The following is a 15,738-nucleotide window of genomic DNA, read 5'->3' on the forward strand; positions in this document are numbered from 1 at the left end:
CTGGAAAGTGAGATCCTTAAGTTTACTTACTGTGAATTGTCTGTTTCAGAATTACAAAATGTTCAACGATGTCCAAGTTTTTTGTCACAACATGAAAAAATATTGACGTTAAAAATATCCTGGAGAGTGAGATCATCAAATTTCCCTATTGCCATAAAGAAGGTTTGAGATTGCTCTTTCCAGGTGACCACAGCATAGAACATGAGTGTGTACTGGTCACAGTGAACTCATTGCAGCCTGCAGCTGGCACAGCTCATCTTCCAGCAGAGAATAGTCCTACCAAATCAGTTTTCTCTGCGACGAATCACGGCCCATCTTCTGGCAGGTGAATGCACCTGACCCAATTTCATCTTTTCTTCAATGCAACCCAGTTCATTCATTTATTCCGTTTACCAGAATGTTCAAACAGTTCATCATCTGTACCTTCACCTTCCTGGCAGAAATGTTATCTGAATTTTCAGGTGTTTCCGATGTTTAGTTTTCATAATTGTAGGGCTCGAAAAGGGTTGAGCAAGGGTCATCATCATGCTGCAGCATGACAGCGGCTCTCTCAAACTCCTCCCTGATGATCCTGATTGTCTGCCTGTCGACTATGCGGCCCAAGTCATGGCCGGTCTCGAAAGGGTCCTCGATGCAGATAAGATGGCGGTCGTTTCCGATGCGAGTCGTCCAGTTCTTCTCCTTCTTGCTACATGCCGTTGCGACATCACACCAGGTGAGAAAAAAATGTTTAAACTCTTATAAGCTAGATGAAATTAGATCGATATTGAATTCTTTGTTTGGAAGAAGATTGCTGGTCTTTAATTACCTGATTATCTTCCCCATGCAGATGGAGATGACATCTTTCCTGTAATCGTGCTGGAATGCCCAGTAGTGGAAAAATGCCCAGAGTAACTCCGCGATGGTCTCCTTGTTTTCAGCACCAAAATCACGAAGCTGATGAACTTCGTCAAAATAAGCGCATTCAATGTCATCAACAACCATGGTATAAGTGGGCTCCAGAGCCTGAAAATGTGGGGAAATGAGGTAGCATTAGTTGCATCAGGATGAAATCGACCAAACCGATGCATATCATGAAGCTGGAAACATGGACAAGAACTTTGATGTTCCTTATGACTTACCTGGTAACTATAAATACAGCAAACGAAAAATGATGAAATATGTGGCAAAATAACCTACTAAGAAAAATGAAAAGAAGAAAAGAAAATTGACCAACCATAACTGAATGATGGTGATGAGCCATCCAAATACAATCATCCATATCATATGCATGCAGAGTGTCAAATGGGGCAAATCCATACATAATTCTACCATAAAATAAAAGAAAGAGAAAATATTACTATTTTAAAAAGTAAATAAATAAATAGGAAAAAAAGGTGGATTTATAAAAATTAATAAATTTTACAGAGTGCACTTGGAAGTTCAGTAGTTTCTGCATTGGCCCAGATAAGATGATTTATGAAGAAGTTGATGCAACAGAAGTAAGGCACATACCTGCAAACAGGGGAGAATCTTGGGCTCTCTCAGCTGTAAGAAACTGATGCACATGAGCACATATCTGCAATTTTACATAAAACAAATGAGTCAACCATTCTTCTGAGAATTCATATAAACATAATTATCTCAGATGAATCCATCATAAGCGTTTAACTCACGCATAGCTGGAGAGGGTTCCGCGGTATGTCTCATTGACACCCCTCAGTTTGGCCCAGTGCTTGACAATGGAGGCCAGCTGAAGCAATCTACCATCTATCTGGGCATAATCCTTGAGAAGCTTTGTGTTTGCGACAGCAAGTAGATTGTTGATGCAAATGTCACAAGAGAAGCCACTTCCTGCATCCAACATCCTCACAATGGGCACTCTAGCACTGGTAATCGCCTGCGAGGATGATAGAGGATCAAACCAACAGCCCCAATTTACAGCAAATTCTGCAACAACAATTATGCACAGCCCCAATTTACAGTGAATTTTTACAACCTCAATTTACAGCCTCAGTTTACAGTGAATTTTACAACAGAATTGTACAAATTGCAAAGCTCCATATAGTGAAGGCTTGCTTACCTCCACACTGTCGAAATTATCGCCGCGCAAGATCTCCGCCAGCCGCAGAAGAAGCTCCACCTCGCTCCCGGTGCCGATATCGATTTCGAGGCAGACATCGACGTCGCTGTGGGAAGTTCCAAAGGAATTGGTGCATGATCCGTAGAGATGCAGCTGGGCGTTGGGCCATTCTTTGCTCACTGACTTTGTTAGGGAGTCGATGAGCCGGCTCTGCTTGGACATGTGATCCTCTGACGGCTTGAGGGATTCGTAGATGGAGAGCAAGCCGGGGGCGAAGGTGCCGATGTCATGGCGGCATTCCATCCACCCTGTATTTGTTCTGATTTGCAGCCGCCGTGATTGATTCGACTGCGACATGGTGTTCTGCAGAGCAAAGAAACATGACCAGTTGAGCTAAAAAAATTGTTTTGGGGGGCAAATCATGATCATTTGAAGAGGAGGATTTTTGGGGGTTTCCACTACCTCGCTTGACTGCTGGCCGCCGTCGCTTTCATGGCACTCTTGATCGCCGGCGATGAGGAGAGAATCCTCCAATTCCTCCCCGAGACGCCGGCCATCGCCGTCGTCCGGTTCCAGCTGCTCTTCCCCTTCGACGCTCCCCCCGGCCTCGTCTCCGCCCGCGTATCCCCCACCCACGGCCGCCGGGTCGTCGGCGTCGCTGCCGCCACTCGCGCCCTTCCTCTCCACGGCAACCCACACCCTCTTCTCCCTCCGCGCCGCCGCCGCCGCCCGCCTGTCCCCGGCGCCGGCCTCGCCTCCGTTCGCCTTCACGGCGAGGCCCCCGCCCGCCTTCCTCCTATCGGGGCCCGCGCGGGCCCTGTTCCCGGCGAAATCCCCGGCCCTCCGCCTCGCCTGGCCGCCCCGGCCGGCGGCGAAGCGGCCCGCATTGCGCGCGGCGCCGGCGGCCGGGTGGACGCGCCGCGCCGGAGGGACTGAGAAAGGGGGCGGCGGCTGCGGTTGCGGCTGCGGAGGGAGCCAGGCGGGGCGCGTGGGGGCCACGATGAAGAGGCGCTCGTCGGGCAGGGCGCCGGGGGGCGGGTCCGGCTGGGCGGGCGCGACGAGGCAGTGCGGCGGGGCGAGGCGGGCGGGAGGGGTCGGCTCCGGCTTGGGGGCCGGGAGGAGGAAGCGGAGGAAGGCGCCGCCGGCGAGGGGCTTGGCGTCGCCGCCGGCCATGGCGCGCGGCGCGGCGAGGCGGCTGGGGTGGTGGTTCGCGATTCCCGAGAGCGTGCGAGCGAGGGAGGAAGGCGTGAGGTCGGTCGTGGAGTGTGTCAGTGCGGGAGCGCCTCTTGGACGCAGCGTGGCGTGACTCGATTTTTTGTCCAAAAAACCACTTGCCAAGATGAATTGACAAAGACCCTCCAACCGTGGCCGCAGGCGCGGCAGCCGACGTGTGGCACCTGCCGCCATGCCTGCAGGCGGCAGGACCGTCCGCCACACTGGCAGGCGGCCATCGGCGAGTAACAGGAATCGGCAGGTGTGGGCGTCCCGTGACGGAACGTTGCTGGCCTTGTGGGCCATGCCGCCAAAGATTGAGGCGGCCTCTGCCGCCGCTGTTTTGCAACGCGGAGATAGCTTCGTTGTGTTGATTCCATCATGTCGTTATTCTATGCACTGACTGCAATGCCTTTCATCTTTTTAGATGGCACTAATTGCTATGAAGACTATGATGATTGAAGCACTATTTCATTCCCGTCTAAAATTATCCGTCTACACACTGATTGCAGCTTTTTGGATCAAGTATATTTCCCGCCTAAAATTTAGATATACTTGTATTATTAGTTTGTACCAGTGTAGGTGGCGGCGGGGCCGTTCCTTTCCCCTCCTCGCGGATCCTCCAGCTGGTGCGTGACGGTTGGCCGCCGGAGGCGCTGGGCTACGGTGGGGCTCAGTGCCACGACGGTGGGCACGCGCGGGGGTGGTGGCGTCGTCCGGCGGTAGCGCGGCCTCTCCCTGCAGCTTGGTGGCGCCGCGGCTTTCGTAGTCGTGCCCTTCTTGGAGGCACCGTTTTGAAGTACCCGGTCTGACATTGGCCGTCTCGCCCTTCTCGGTGAATCGCACTTGTGCTGGTCTCCGTCGGCTCAAAGCAGTTCTTCTTTGCTCATTTGTAGTGTGCTTAGTAATCGTTGAGGTGGTGTGTCGGTGCCCAGCACCTTTTTATCTCGCCTTGGGTGTGTGTTGAGTACGGTGTTGGTGTGTGTTTGTATCGATGCTCTTGGATGTTGGTTGCTTAATAATATGAAGCGGGGAAACCCTTTTTTGATGTATCGGCTCCGATGACAAATATAAGAGCAACTCCAACGTGGCAATCTATTTCGTCCGCGCGCGTCCGTTTGGGTCGGCACGGACAGAAAAGTCGGCATAACACGCCGATCTAAACGGACACGCATCCGCTTTTCGTCTGCCTGCCGACCCATTCCAGGCCCATTTTTTAGCCTCATTTGCGTCGGCGCGGACACGAGGCGGACGCGCGCGACGCGTGCCAACTACTCCACCTAGCAAGCATCGCGCCCCCCATAAGACCACTGCCGCGCCCAAGCCGAAGAAGCTGACGCCCGAGTGACGCGCAAGGGAATCGGCGAAGAGAAAGGGCCGGAGGCATGCGACGGACGCAAGGGACGAAGCCATCGCGGCGGCTGCCATCGCCACCGTCGCGCAGCAGGAGGCCACCAAGCCCGCGTCGCGGCGGTAATGAGGAAGGCGCTGATGTTTCTAGGGTTAAAACCTGGCCAGCATGGCCTCGTCAACGCCGCCGTCACCACGGCCAGCACCGGCTCATCTGCTTTTCCTCGGATGGTGTTGCCCGAGTCGCCCCACGCGTCAGCGACGCAGCCGATACCCGGCTTCCAGTCTACCCGCAAGGCTCCCGACTCTCCGGGGAATGCTCGCTCGAGGTGAGCGTGGTGGCGCCTTCCACGCCCGCGCCAGCACCCATGGACCTCAACGCCACACTGATGGCTGGTGGCTCATCATCCGGAGGGGGAGGAAATGCGGGCGGCCCATGCCAGCCGACGTGAACTTCGGGCGACGACATGCCCGCTGGCATGGACTTCGGGGGATGACATGCCCGTTGGCATGATCTATGGCAGTCGACCTTTTTTGAAATTTGCATGCGGACATGAAAATGGGTTGCGGCCGTTGCGTGAACTGCCAACCCAAATCTTAAAGAGGTCGGACATCGAGCGGGCGGCTGACACAATCGGACGAAAGTGTCGTCCGTTTGGATCGGCGTGTTGGAGTTGCTCTAATAGCGTAAAAATAACCGTAAACAGACGAAATTTTAGGCGGGAAATATACGTGATCTAAAACACTGCAATCAGTGTGCAGATAGACGAAATTTTAGACGGGAATCGAATAGTTCTTCAGTCATCGTAGTCTTGTATGATTAATGCCATCTAAAATGACAAAAAACATTGCAATTAGTGCATAAAACAGCAGTGGCAGAGGCCGCCTCATATGTTGGCGGCGTGGCCCACAATTCCAGCACCGTTTCGTCGCAGGATGGCCGCGGCTGCCAATTCCTGTTACTCGCTGGTGGCCGCCTGCCAGTTTGGCGGCAGGTGCTGCCGCCTCCAGGCATGGCGGCAAGTGCCACACGTCGACTGCCGCGCCTGCCGCCATGACTGAGGGGGTCTTTTTTGCCATTTAATTTATGTGTAGTCTTTTTTGTCAATTCGTCTCGGCAAGTGGTCTTTTTGAACAAAAAATCGCGTGACTTTGGTTGGGTTGCCGGGTTTCGGGTCAACTCCCTCTCTATCGATGGAAATAGAAGCATGTCCATATTTCACCACCAAAAAATAATATACTAAACGAAAACATAATGTAAAGATAATTTGCATGCAGATATTTTTCCCGAAGAAACACCGAGTACAATGTAGACGCACACCATCACACACAAACACACATTCATACGGGGACCGAAGGTCGACGATCCTTTCAACACATCTCACATAGATTCAGTCATTTTTGTGACAATAATCTTTTTTTGGTGTTGTAATAATATAAATCCGTCTTAATGAGGCACACGTGGCGTCAAGCAGGGGCAGAGTTAGGTGGGTGGAAGGCAAGGCCCATGCCACTTCAAAATTTAAGCTTAGTTGTATACAACCGTATAGCAGTCATAAACAGGTAGTAGGAAAGAGAGGGAAAACCCCAGCCTATATATATATATATATATATCACATGATCTTTGGTTGCCTTCTAGACGCGTTACTTTATTACGCCTAGAGTTTGGCCCCTCATGACTGTGGATACAATGCCTTCGCTAGCCACCCAACAACCCGTTTGTTATATGGTTTTAAAGAAGTATGTTTTGTGCATGAAGACACTCTATGTAGTTTCTCATATATAGAAGTTTGTATACATACATATATTAGTATTAATATTTTTCATCTCTTGGAAACACATAGTAGATAGAGAAAAATGCATAAACCGTGTGTCACGGTTTTCTCATTGCAAGAAAATCAATGCTCAAGTCCTTCAAAAAATTATGGATGTTTCATGTGATTTTTAAAATCGATAAAAGGGAGAGGATATCTCTGCAAAGCAAAAGATTTTCCTCACGTGGGACTTAGAATCATGTGGAATCTCATGTAGGATAACATTCATATGCATGTTTTGGTGGTCTCGATCTTCAGTCCAAGGAGGCTACATAGGAAAATTTCTTCTCTATCATGATAATGTAAAGTTCCTTTAGAAATCTTCCACTTTCTCGGTATATAATTTGCTGATGTAGGATCCCTCATCCTCCCGTGACTAATATCCTCTTGCGAATAATCATATAACGTATCTAATTCTGAACATGACGCGACATGTGTGCCTTTGAATCAAAGGTGACCTAGAGTTTGTAACAGAAGTACTCCTCCACTAGAGTAACATTACCAAATGCATAAGAAACCCTTCCATTGGAGCGCAGAATTCTCATAAGACAAGTAATAAAATGCACGATTGAAAATGACACAACTTCTTGAATTTTACAACTTTACAATAAATCAACACACTTGGATTTATGTGTAAAGCTCTTTGTGTGTTCTACAAGATTTTTTTGAGAGTTTCGAAAGCATAGAAGATGCATGTAAGACACATGGAAACCCCCCTGAGGCCTAACATGTGTGCTAGAAATCTTAATGAATCAGGGTGTAAGAGTGCAAACCATTGAAAATTGCATGATTTTCGTTCGACTTCCCCTGATAAATCCTTCAATTGGTTTGACATAATTTCTTTAAATCAAAGGATCACCTCTATACAATGAGAAAAAAGAGGCAAGGCCAAGTAGTGGTATGGTTTAGGAAGAATGCAAAAACATAGTGGTAGTATGATTTAGGAGGAATGCAAAAGCAGAGATGGAGATGAAAAGTGTGTCACCCTTAGGAGATCCTCGGCCGTTGGCCCCTGAGCGAGCGGTCTAGATGTACCACCGTGATAACTTCTGCACAGCACCTTACAAAACAACGATTTCGCGGTTGGGCCAGAATTTCCGTCAAAGCAAGGGTGCAAACCACAAAAGTTTAGGGTTTCTTCCAGAGGCATCCACGCTGCGGACTCTTCCCCCCAACCTTCATCCACACCCACCACCACCCCGTGAAGAATCCGGCGGCGGACGGCGGACGGAGAGCGGCGGCGGAGCAGGTCAGCCATCTCCCTCAGCTTCCGATTCTCTCGTTCGTTGGTCCGGAAAAGGTTGGTAGATTGACTCGTCTCCTTGGTTCGTGTCGCATCGATCTCGGCAGAGTCAGTCAGAGCAGGGCAGGGGATTCTAGGTTTTCGAGGAGGGAGATGGCGGGCATGGGCGAGATGTCGATGAGGCCGCGGCCGGGCCCGCCGATGCACCGCGGCCCGCCTCCCATGGCGCGCCCCCGCCCCGAACCCATCGACCGCGAGAAGGTCAGCCAGCCCTCCTCCGCAACCCTAACGAGTTTACTTGTTATACTATCTAGTGCGCGGACATATACTACTAGTATGCCGATCAGCAGCACTGTTCTTAGGCTCGCTAGGTTTTGAATTTGGAGGATTGCGAGGACTGATCGATTGAATTCTTCTTGTGCAGACCTGCCCTCTCCTGCTCCGGGTTTTCACCAAGGTAAAGCATAGTGACGCCTTTTCTTTTTGACTCTTTCGTGTTCCTTTTAGCGCGCCTAGGGTCGAGAGCGGCTTATGATTTCCTCAATTCGCCTGGTTTGTGCGATATCTGATTGGATCTTCTGGTGCATGGGTGGTCGGTAGCAAAGTAACCTGAAACGTATGGTGCTGTCTGAATGAGGGTACTAAAACACGGTCCATTACAACTGTGCTCACGTTGTTGCGTTTTTAAGGATGTATAAGTTCTGTTCCTGGATGGTGCCGTGTAGATCGGTTCGACCGTATGACACCTGTAGTTGAGCAGCACTTGAAGTTGACTAGGTGTTTAACTGTAGTTTTGGCAAATAACTAGCATGGCTCAGTAATACAGCGGAGGGTCCCAAAAATTATTTATCAGAATGTTGGTTTGTTTGATAGTTGAGCAGCACTTGAAGTTGACTAGGTGTTTAACTGTAGTTTTGGCAAATAACTAGCATGGCTCAGTAATACAGCGGAGGGTCCCAAAAATTATTTATCAGAATGTTGGTTTGTTTGATAGGCCTTGCATACAGTTTTAATTCAACATGAAACCTGGCTAATCAGGGGCCAAAAGGCGTGTAAACATAGCTAGACCCATTTATCCGTAATAAACTCTAAGGATTGAACATATAAATCACACATTTTGGATGTCGCAATTATTAAATCTTAACAAAAAATTTCTGAAGGCCATCAGCAGTTCAGCACTAAACTATTTATCATGGCTGACAGACATGCAGTTCGCAAATTCCATTATTTTCGAGCATTCTAAGTCGCTACATGTCATACAATTTTCCAACCTGACAATTTAAACACCACATATGTTCATTGCTGTTGGAACTATGAGCTCAATTTAAGGGGAAGTACTTAGCTGCCAATGTTGGGTTCACCATCTTTGGCTGAAAAAATGGACGTTATTTTTTAGGAAAATGGATGCTATTCATGTACGCACTGGATTCTGCATTTTGGTTTTCAAGTCAGCTATGACTATTCTTAATCCTTGCCAGAAAGAATGGTAGTAAGCATGTACTCCCTCCGTTCCTAAATATTTGTCTTTCTAGAGATTTCAACAAGTGACTACATACGGAGCAAAATGAGTAAATCTACACTCTAAAATATGTCTATATACATCCGTATGTGGTAGTCCATTTGAAATCTCTAAAAAGACAAATATTTAGGAACGAAGGGAGTAGTGCTTAAGAAATCTGAGAATTTTTTGTTGTGGGTGATCTGGAAAATAGACAATAGAGATCCTTACACTCTCCAACTTTTATCTTCTGTAACAGTTCTGCACGATGTCTTAAGAGTGCAGACTGCAGATTTGTGAATAAACACACAGTAATACAGAAAACTGATCCTGGTTATTTTTTTTCCAGGTTGGTGGCCATCACCTAAATGAAGAATTTTCTGAGAGAGGGAAGGAGCCAAAAGATGAAGTTCAGATTTACACGTGGAAGGATGCCACACTCCGGGAGCTCACTGATCTTGTAATATTACATATCTTACATCTGACATTTTTGGGCAACATAATTTAAATTGGAATTTCATAAAATACCACTGGGTGTGTGTGATATCTATAATTAGTGCTTGAGCCTCCATGTCAATCACATTCTATGTTTTAAAATACCACTGGGTGTGTGACAGTATGGTAATCCCAAGTACTTGGATGATGGTCTAATCGGCACAATTTTGATCGTGTTTCAGGTCAAAGAGGTTGCTCTTCCAGCAAGGAAAAGAAACGCTAGGTTATCTTTTGCTTTTGTATACCCGGATAAGAATGGCCGTTTTGTTGTCAAACAGGTAAGATCTTGACTGATTTGTTTCTTCAATACCAATTTACAAATGCCAACCAAATTTATTGTTGCTCCGTACATCACGGTACCCAATGGTGATAAGCTAGCGAATTAGTTGTTTCTTCAATAGTATTCGTAATTTACAAATGCACAGCACCCTGTCCTAAATCCTAAATTCCTGATACCTCATTCACTCCTTTATGAATGCAGGAGATATTAGTTCTACTTTCAGGAACTGAGTTACATCAATAGCAGGATACATTATCTATTAGTTCTGGTTCTCATTACTGTTTATGAGCTCATAATCTTGTATAATTCCATTTGATATTAAAAGTCTCTAGTGCTGTCTCCTTATTCCTGGTTTGGCCTAGTTAGTAGCATGATGAGCTACTACTTGCAGCTTGCGCCGTTAAGCAATTATGTTTCAACTATGCGTTCCTAATAATGGGCAACAACATAACCCTAGGCCATATGACCATTACAAAGTGTCCCAGACCGAAATTGATGCTTATTAGTCCATTCAGCATGGTGCTTAAACTGGCAGTTACATCCACAAAATTCCATTGTACAACATATGTTCCCTTGCATTCATACATCATCATAACTGTTGAAGTTCCAACCTGTGATAACTCATCTTGTTGGACATTGTGAAGGTGGGTTCGACCTTTTCATATGGTCATGGAAGAGGGGATGATGCCAAATCTCTTGGGGATCTTGGCTTCCAGGTATGCACAAGTGCTGCATTATGTTATTCTATTCTTTTTTTCTTGGTAGGGACATACTGTTATTTATTATGCTACCTTGGTTTGCAGATAGGTGATTACTTGAGCGTGTCGATCATGTGAGCCGTGCCGTCTTGCAAAATAGTGTGCCTGCTGCACACCAAGCAGAATAGTTTTCCTGCTGTGCTATTATCTTGAGCTGTGCGGGCGAGGGATGAAGCTCTCCTTAGTGGTCGCCTGGTAGGGAACTGGAACCAGAACTGTCTGTAATAGTGGCAACTTTCGAACTAGTATTTGAGACTTGACGCTTGAGACATCTGATGTGATTGCTTCCTGTGTACCTGTTCTTTGTGGTTGTCGCTCTGAACGAGAGTACTCTTTGAACTAATGTTTCCAGCAGAACATATGTAAACATAGGTGTGGCACAGCACTTTTGAGACTGAATTTACCGAATAAATGATGAGATATTTAGCTAAATCAAAGTTGTACAATCGATACCAGTAACATCTGATGCAACTAAACATGATAACTTGTTATATCAGGTAATGAGCATTGCAATCTAATTTCCTAGGATTATGTGAACTCCCATTTCTGCCTAGAAAAAAGAACTTATATCTTGGCACTGAAAACAAGTTCCCGGGCATTCTTGCTAATGATCTAATATAAACTGGTGTTTTGCAACAAAGAAAAAAAGGACCTGGTTTCGTCTTTGAGATCCCTGTTCATACCGAACAAGGTTGGGTCTTCAGCATGCCTTGCACAGTCGGATCCTCCGAGCAAGAATACTTGAGATGATGAAATCACTTCCACACATCCATGTTTAGCTCCCTAACTGTATGAGGAGAATCTCGCAACGACAGGGGTACTTCCCGCAAGATAAAAAGAGCGCCATGGATGAGGACTTGCACACTGCAAAGAACTGTGTACATTTCGTGGCAAATGCCATTACCGTAAACTCACCAAGTTCAACATAGCTCATATGGATCTTTTGCCTAATGCGATTGTAGGGTTTACGCACGCTTTGATCTCCAGCGAACCTGCTCTTCAAGGTCTTCATAGTAGTTTGCTGTCTTGTTTTCGATCACTGCATTTCATCTGAAAGATGGATAGGGCAACCGTCGAGAAGAAATGGCCCAAGCAAACCATTCTAAGGATGGTTGAGCATAGATTGATTTGATCTGCTGTCTGCGTTCTTACAACATCTAACATTCCTCAACGATCCATTTCTTGTCAGGCAGTTGATCAAGCCGAGAGCTTGGAAGTCCAGCTTCTGCATCCTGGTCTCTGTTCAAGGCTGGAGCAGCATAGACCGTAGAGTTTGAATTGGTTCCTGGGACAATGCTAACTCTTTTAGACCATTTCCCTAATTCTGGCAGCCGCACGCCTCATTTGTTTAGCAACAAAATCAGCTTCTTTCTGTTTTCCATCTTCATCAAGCGCATGATGAAGTGCAACCAAACTGCGAGGTTCAACGGCAGCAGAACTGCTTCCGCTCTCAATGAGTTTGTAGAAAAGCCGGAACGCATCTGAAGCTCTACCAGTTGTGCAAAGGCCATCCAGAACCGTACTGGATATCGACACGCCCAAATCATGACGCTTCTGCAAGCTAAACAAGGTAAGTTCGGCTGCCTCTGTGAACTTCTTTTCCTCGCAGAGGTCCGCGATTAATTTTTCCATCTTGATGTAATAGCCTTGGTCATATAGAGATGTGATGATTTTGTAAGCACGGTCATCTAGGCTGCTTTTGAACAATGCGTCAATCGTATTGGTCGAAAGATCCAAATTCTGGCGAATCTTCCTCTCTAGCATTATCTCAATCAAGTCTGCAGCTTCTTTTGCACAACCTTCTTTTTTCAGAAGTCCTAAAAGAACCGAGTGGAACGTGCTTGTGCTAGGCCGGAGACCACTGTTCAGCATCCTGTGTAGGGCCTCCCATGCAACCTTCATCCTTCCTTTCTGTGAAAATCCCTCTACGATGGCAATGTAGCATTCATCATCAGGCACAAGATCCCTCTTCAACATTGAGAGCACCAGCTGGTACCCTTCTTCAAAATCTCCCTCCTTGCAATGCCCTAGAATTAATGTCTTGAATGCAGCAAAGTCGACCTTGCTCCTCCGATCCAACAATTGCCCAAACAGCACCCTTGCCTTCTTTGCCTTCCCATTCTCACACAAGTACACAAAAACTGGGTTGTATGCCGCAATGAGCGGTACACAACCCCCTCGTTTCGTGAGCACCTCCTTTTCCAAAAGCTCATCCACAAGCGCCTCAGCCTTCACGAACTCCCTGTTCTCGCACAACGCCCTGATCACCGTGCTATAGCTTGCAGAGTCACGACTCACATGGAGCTCCGCCATTTGGCCGAACACCTCCATCGCCTCCCTGATCCGCCCTTCGCCGCAATGTGCGGACATCAGTGTGTTGAATGTGCACGTGTCTGGCTTAAACGAGTCTGTCTCCAGCAACCCCTTCACCAGCTCCATCCTGCCGGCCTCGCAGAACCCCTGGATCATCGTGTTGTAGGTGATCCTGTTCGGCGCCACACCATCCGCAGCCATCATGTTGAAGACCGCGAGCGCCTCGTCGGCCAGGCCCCTTACACAGTACGCCTTGATCATGGTCGTGTAAGTGATGACATTGGGAGACACAGAAGCTTTGCAATCCTTTTCTCCGACGCGCATTTTGTCGAACAGCTTGCGCGCGGCCTGCAGGTCACCGGCGCGGCATAGAGCGGAGAGCAGCGAGTTGTAGGAGATGGCGTCGGGGGCGAAGGCGTAGGTCTCCGGCAGGAAGCGGAAGAGCCTGACGAGTGCGGGAGGCGACGGGCGCGGGGAGGCGGTGGAGAGGCCGTGGAGGAGGGTGTTGAGGGTGGCGGCGTCGGGCGTGGCCCGTGGGGAGCGGAGGAAGGCGGCCAGGACGGCGTTGGCCGCGCGGGTGCGGCCGCGGCGGAGGAGCGCGGCGAGGAGGGAGTTGAAGGAGTGCGCGGTGGGCGCGGGGATGCGGCGGAAGAGGTCGGTGGCGGCGCGGACGCGGCCGGCGGCGGCGAGCGCGCGCAGGAGGGCGTTGAGGGCGTGGTTGGGGAGGAGGGTGAGCGGCGAGGGGAGGGAGCTGAGGTATTCGAGCGCCGGGCGCAGGTCGCGGGAGCGGAGGAGGAGGTGCAGCTTCCTCGCCGCCGCCACCGACGCGGGCTCCGGCTGCGCCGGCGGCTTCCCTGCCGTGCCCATTAGAACTGGTCAGCGTGGCAGCGTTGAAAATGCACGCGACTTCCCACAACACCGAAGTACTATATTGCTATACAAAATTCTCTTTAAGAAGGAAGAGTACTATACTTTTTTTTTGAAAGTTTCACTATTTTTAGAAAGTATGCTTGTATTCAAATCACGATATAATACAAAGCTTTAAACCCGAACGAGGATACCCTAACACACGCATAAAAAAAAGAACAACATAGAGCACCCTCAAACAACCAGCAAAACGAGAAGACCTCCGGAGCTCTGTGTCATCATCCTTTAATCTTGTGAGGAGACCACTGGAACAGAATAATTTGTATCTAGACCCTAGCAGGTCCTCGTCTTCAACCACGACATAATCACCGCCATGCTGCTCCCCAACTTCTTTGCCCAGGCGCCGAAAAAAAAGGACACACATGTGCATCCAACACGCCTGCACCAGCCTTCGTCATCAACTTTGAGTACCGCTATATGCGCCTCTTTCAGATGAAAGAGAATTAGGATCCGATTCCGGCGCCGCGACCGGGCGAACCGCCCGGGCAAAGCGGAACATCCCTCCAGCAGCAACACAAAGAAGGAGGAAGAACAACAACAAAAACTTATACCAAGGAGGAAGAAGAATGTTTGTCTCCACACAACCACCACCCATCCGAGGACCAAACCGGTTAGTGCTGGCCAACCTCCAGACACCATAGCCCGTGACCTCAACGAGATCCGAGGATCCCCCACCCGTTGGCTCCTAGACGAAGGCAAGATCCCCGTCTGACCGTGAATGGAGCGCGGAGAACTTATCAGACGTGCCACCGCCACGACTCCCTCAACCCTAACCCTACCGATAACACACCAGATGCATAGATCTGAGGTTCCTCCTCCCTCCCGCCACTGGAGTGGCTGGCAGAGGGAGAGGGAACCAGCGGCAGAGCCGATGGCGCACAAAGGGATCCGTTGCTCACCTTGAGATCGCCTGGCTAACCAGCCCCGCTCGAAGCTTCTTTCACTCATTCATGACAATTATCGCATCTCTTACAAGCAGAGAAATCAAGTCCTTTGGAGCCAAGTCTACAAAAATACTAGGAAGGGAAAATCTAGCCCATTTTGCCAATTCATGCGCTACATGATTGAACCCCTAAAGCAGTGCTCATAACATGGCTAAAATATGAAGAAATGAAATAACAATCCTCAAAGACCACACTAGCCACAGAAGAAGAACTACCATCATGCATTGTGGTGATCATGTACAGATTATTCGAGTTGACCTCAATCTTGTTGCAGCCCATAGCTCGAGCAAGGTTTAGACCAAACCTCAAAGAGACCACCTCCCTTGTAAAATCATTGACAGAAGAATCAAGTTTCTTATTCGCAGCAGCAATCAAATTCCCTTTACTATCTCTCAGGACATCCCCCACTGTTCCTTGCAACGAATCCGGATCAAACGCTGTATCGATATTGAGTTTGACGAAAAAGGGTTTCCCCTCGCTTTATATTATAAAGCAACCATCACCAGTACATCAATATTGAGTTTAACATAATTCCATCTTGGCTTCAACCATCCTTCTGATCCCATCTCGCCTTAGGGGAGGCTGCGCTAGTAAAATTAACAACAAGTGCTTTGATTAGAAAAGAGATATTGTCTGCCTGTTGCATTTCTTCCCCATGATTGAATTTCCTTCGCTCCTCGTCGGTGTCAAAACCGGCAGATCTCGGGTAGGGGGTCCCGAACTATGCGTCTTAAGATCGAAGGTAATAGGAGACAAGGACACGATGTTTACCCAGGTCCGGGCCCTCTTAATGGAGGTAATACCCTACTTCCTGCTTGATTGACTTTGATGAGTATAGAAGT

The 15,738-nt window shown here is 48.4% G+C and overlaps 3 protein-coding genes across 3 annotated transcripts; 1 reads left to right on the plus strand and 2 right to left on the minus strand.

Moving 5' to 3' along the window:
• Positions 1 to 8: 8 nt before the first annotated feature.
• LOC119314468 (UTP:RNA uridylyltransferase 1-like) lies at positions 9 to 2,861 on the minus strand. The gene is made up of 6 exons (XM_037589188.1): positions 2,525 to 2,861; positions 2,063 to 2,425; positions 1,656 to 1,879; positions 1,495 to 1,558; positions 809 to 1,005; positions 9 to 688 (listed from the first exon to the last, which is right to left on the minus strand). Exons 2-6 carry the CDS (start codon positions 2,417 to 2,419, stop codon positions 475 to 477), a joined length of 1,056 nt encoding a protein of 351 aa, XP_037445085.1. The 5' UTR covers positions 2,420 to 2,425; positions 2,525 to 2,861; the 3' UTR covers positions 9 to 474.
• A 4,674-nt stretch (positions 2,862 to 7,535) lies between these two features.
• On the plus strand, positions 7,536 to 11,144 carry LOC119314470 (histone deacetylase complex subunit SAP18-like). Its single transcript, XM_037589190.1, has 7 exons — positions 7,536 to 7,687; positions 7,789 to 7,942; positions 8,106 to 8,138; positions 9,529 to 9,639; positions 9,857 to 9,952; positions 10,599 to 10,670; positions 10,758 to 11,144. The coding sequence occupies exons 2-7, from the start codon at positions 7,835 to 7,837 to the stop codon at positions 10,788 to 10,790; spliced, it is 453 nt and encodes a 150-aa protein (XP_037445087.1). The 5' UTR covers positions 7,536 to 7,687; positions 7,789 to 7,834; the 3' UTR covers positions 10,791 to 11,144.
• Positions 11,145 to 11,257: 113 nt separating this feature from the next.
• LOC119314469 (pentatricopeptide repeat-containing protein At1g02060, chloroplastic-like) lies at positions 11,258 to 13,909 on the minus strand. Its single transcript, XM_037589189.1, has one exon. It carries the CDS (start codon positions 13,890 to 13,892, stop codon positions 12,018 to 12,020), a length of 1,875 nt encoding a protein of 624 aa, XP_037445086.1. The 5' UTR covers positions 13,893 to 13,909; the 3' UTR covers positions 11,258 to 12,017.
• Positions 13,910 to 15,738: the final 1,829 nt, after the last annotated feature.

The sequence above is a fragment of the Triticum dicoccoides genome, chromosome 6A (assembly GCF_002162155.2).
Source record: "Triticum dicoccoides isolate Atlit2015 ecotype Zavitan chromosome 6A, WEW_v2.0, whole genome shotgun sequence".
In the NCBI taxonomy this organism is placed as follows: Eukaryota; Viridiplantae; Streptophyta; class Magnoliopsida; order Poales; family Poaceae; genus Triticum; species Triticum dicoccoides.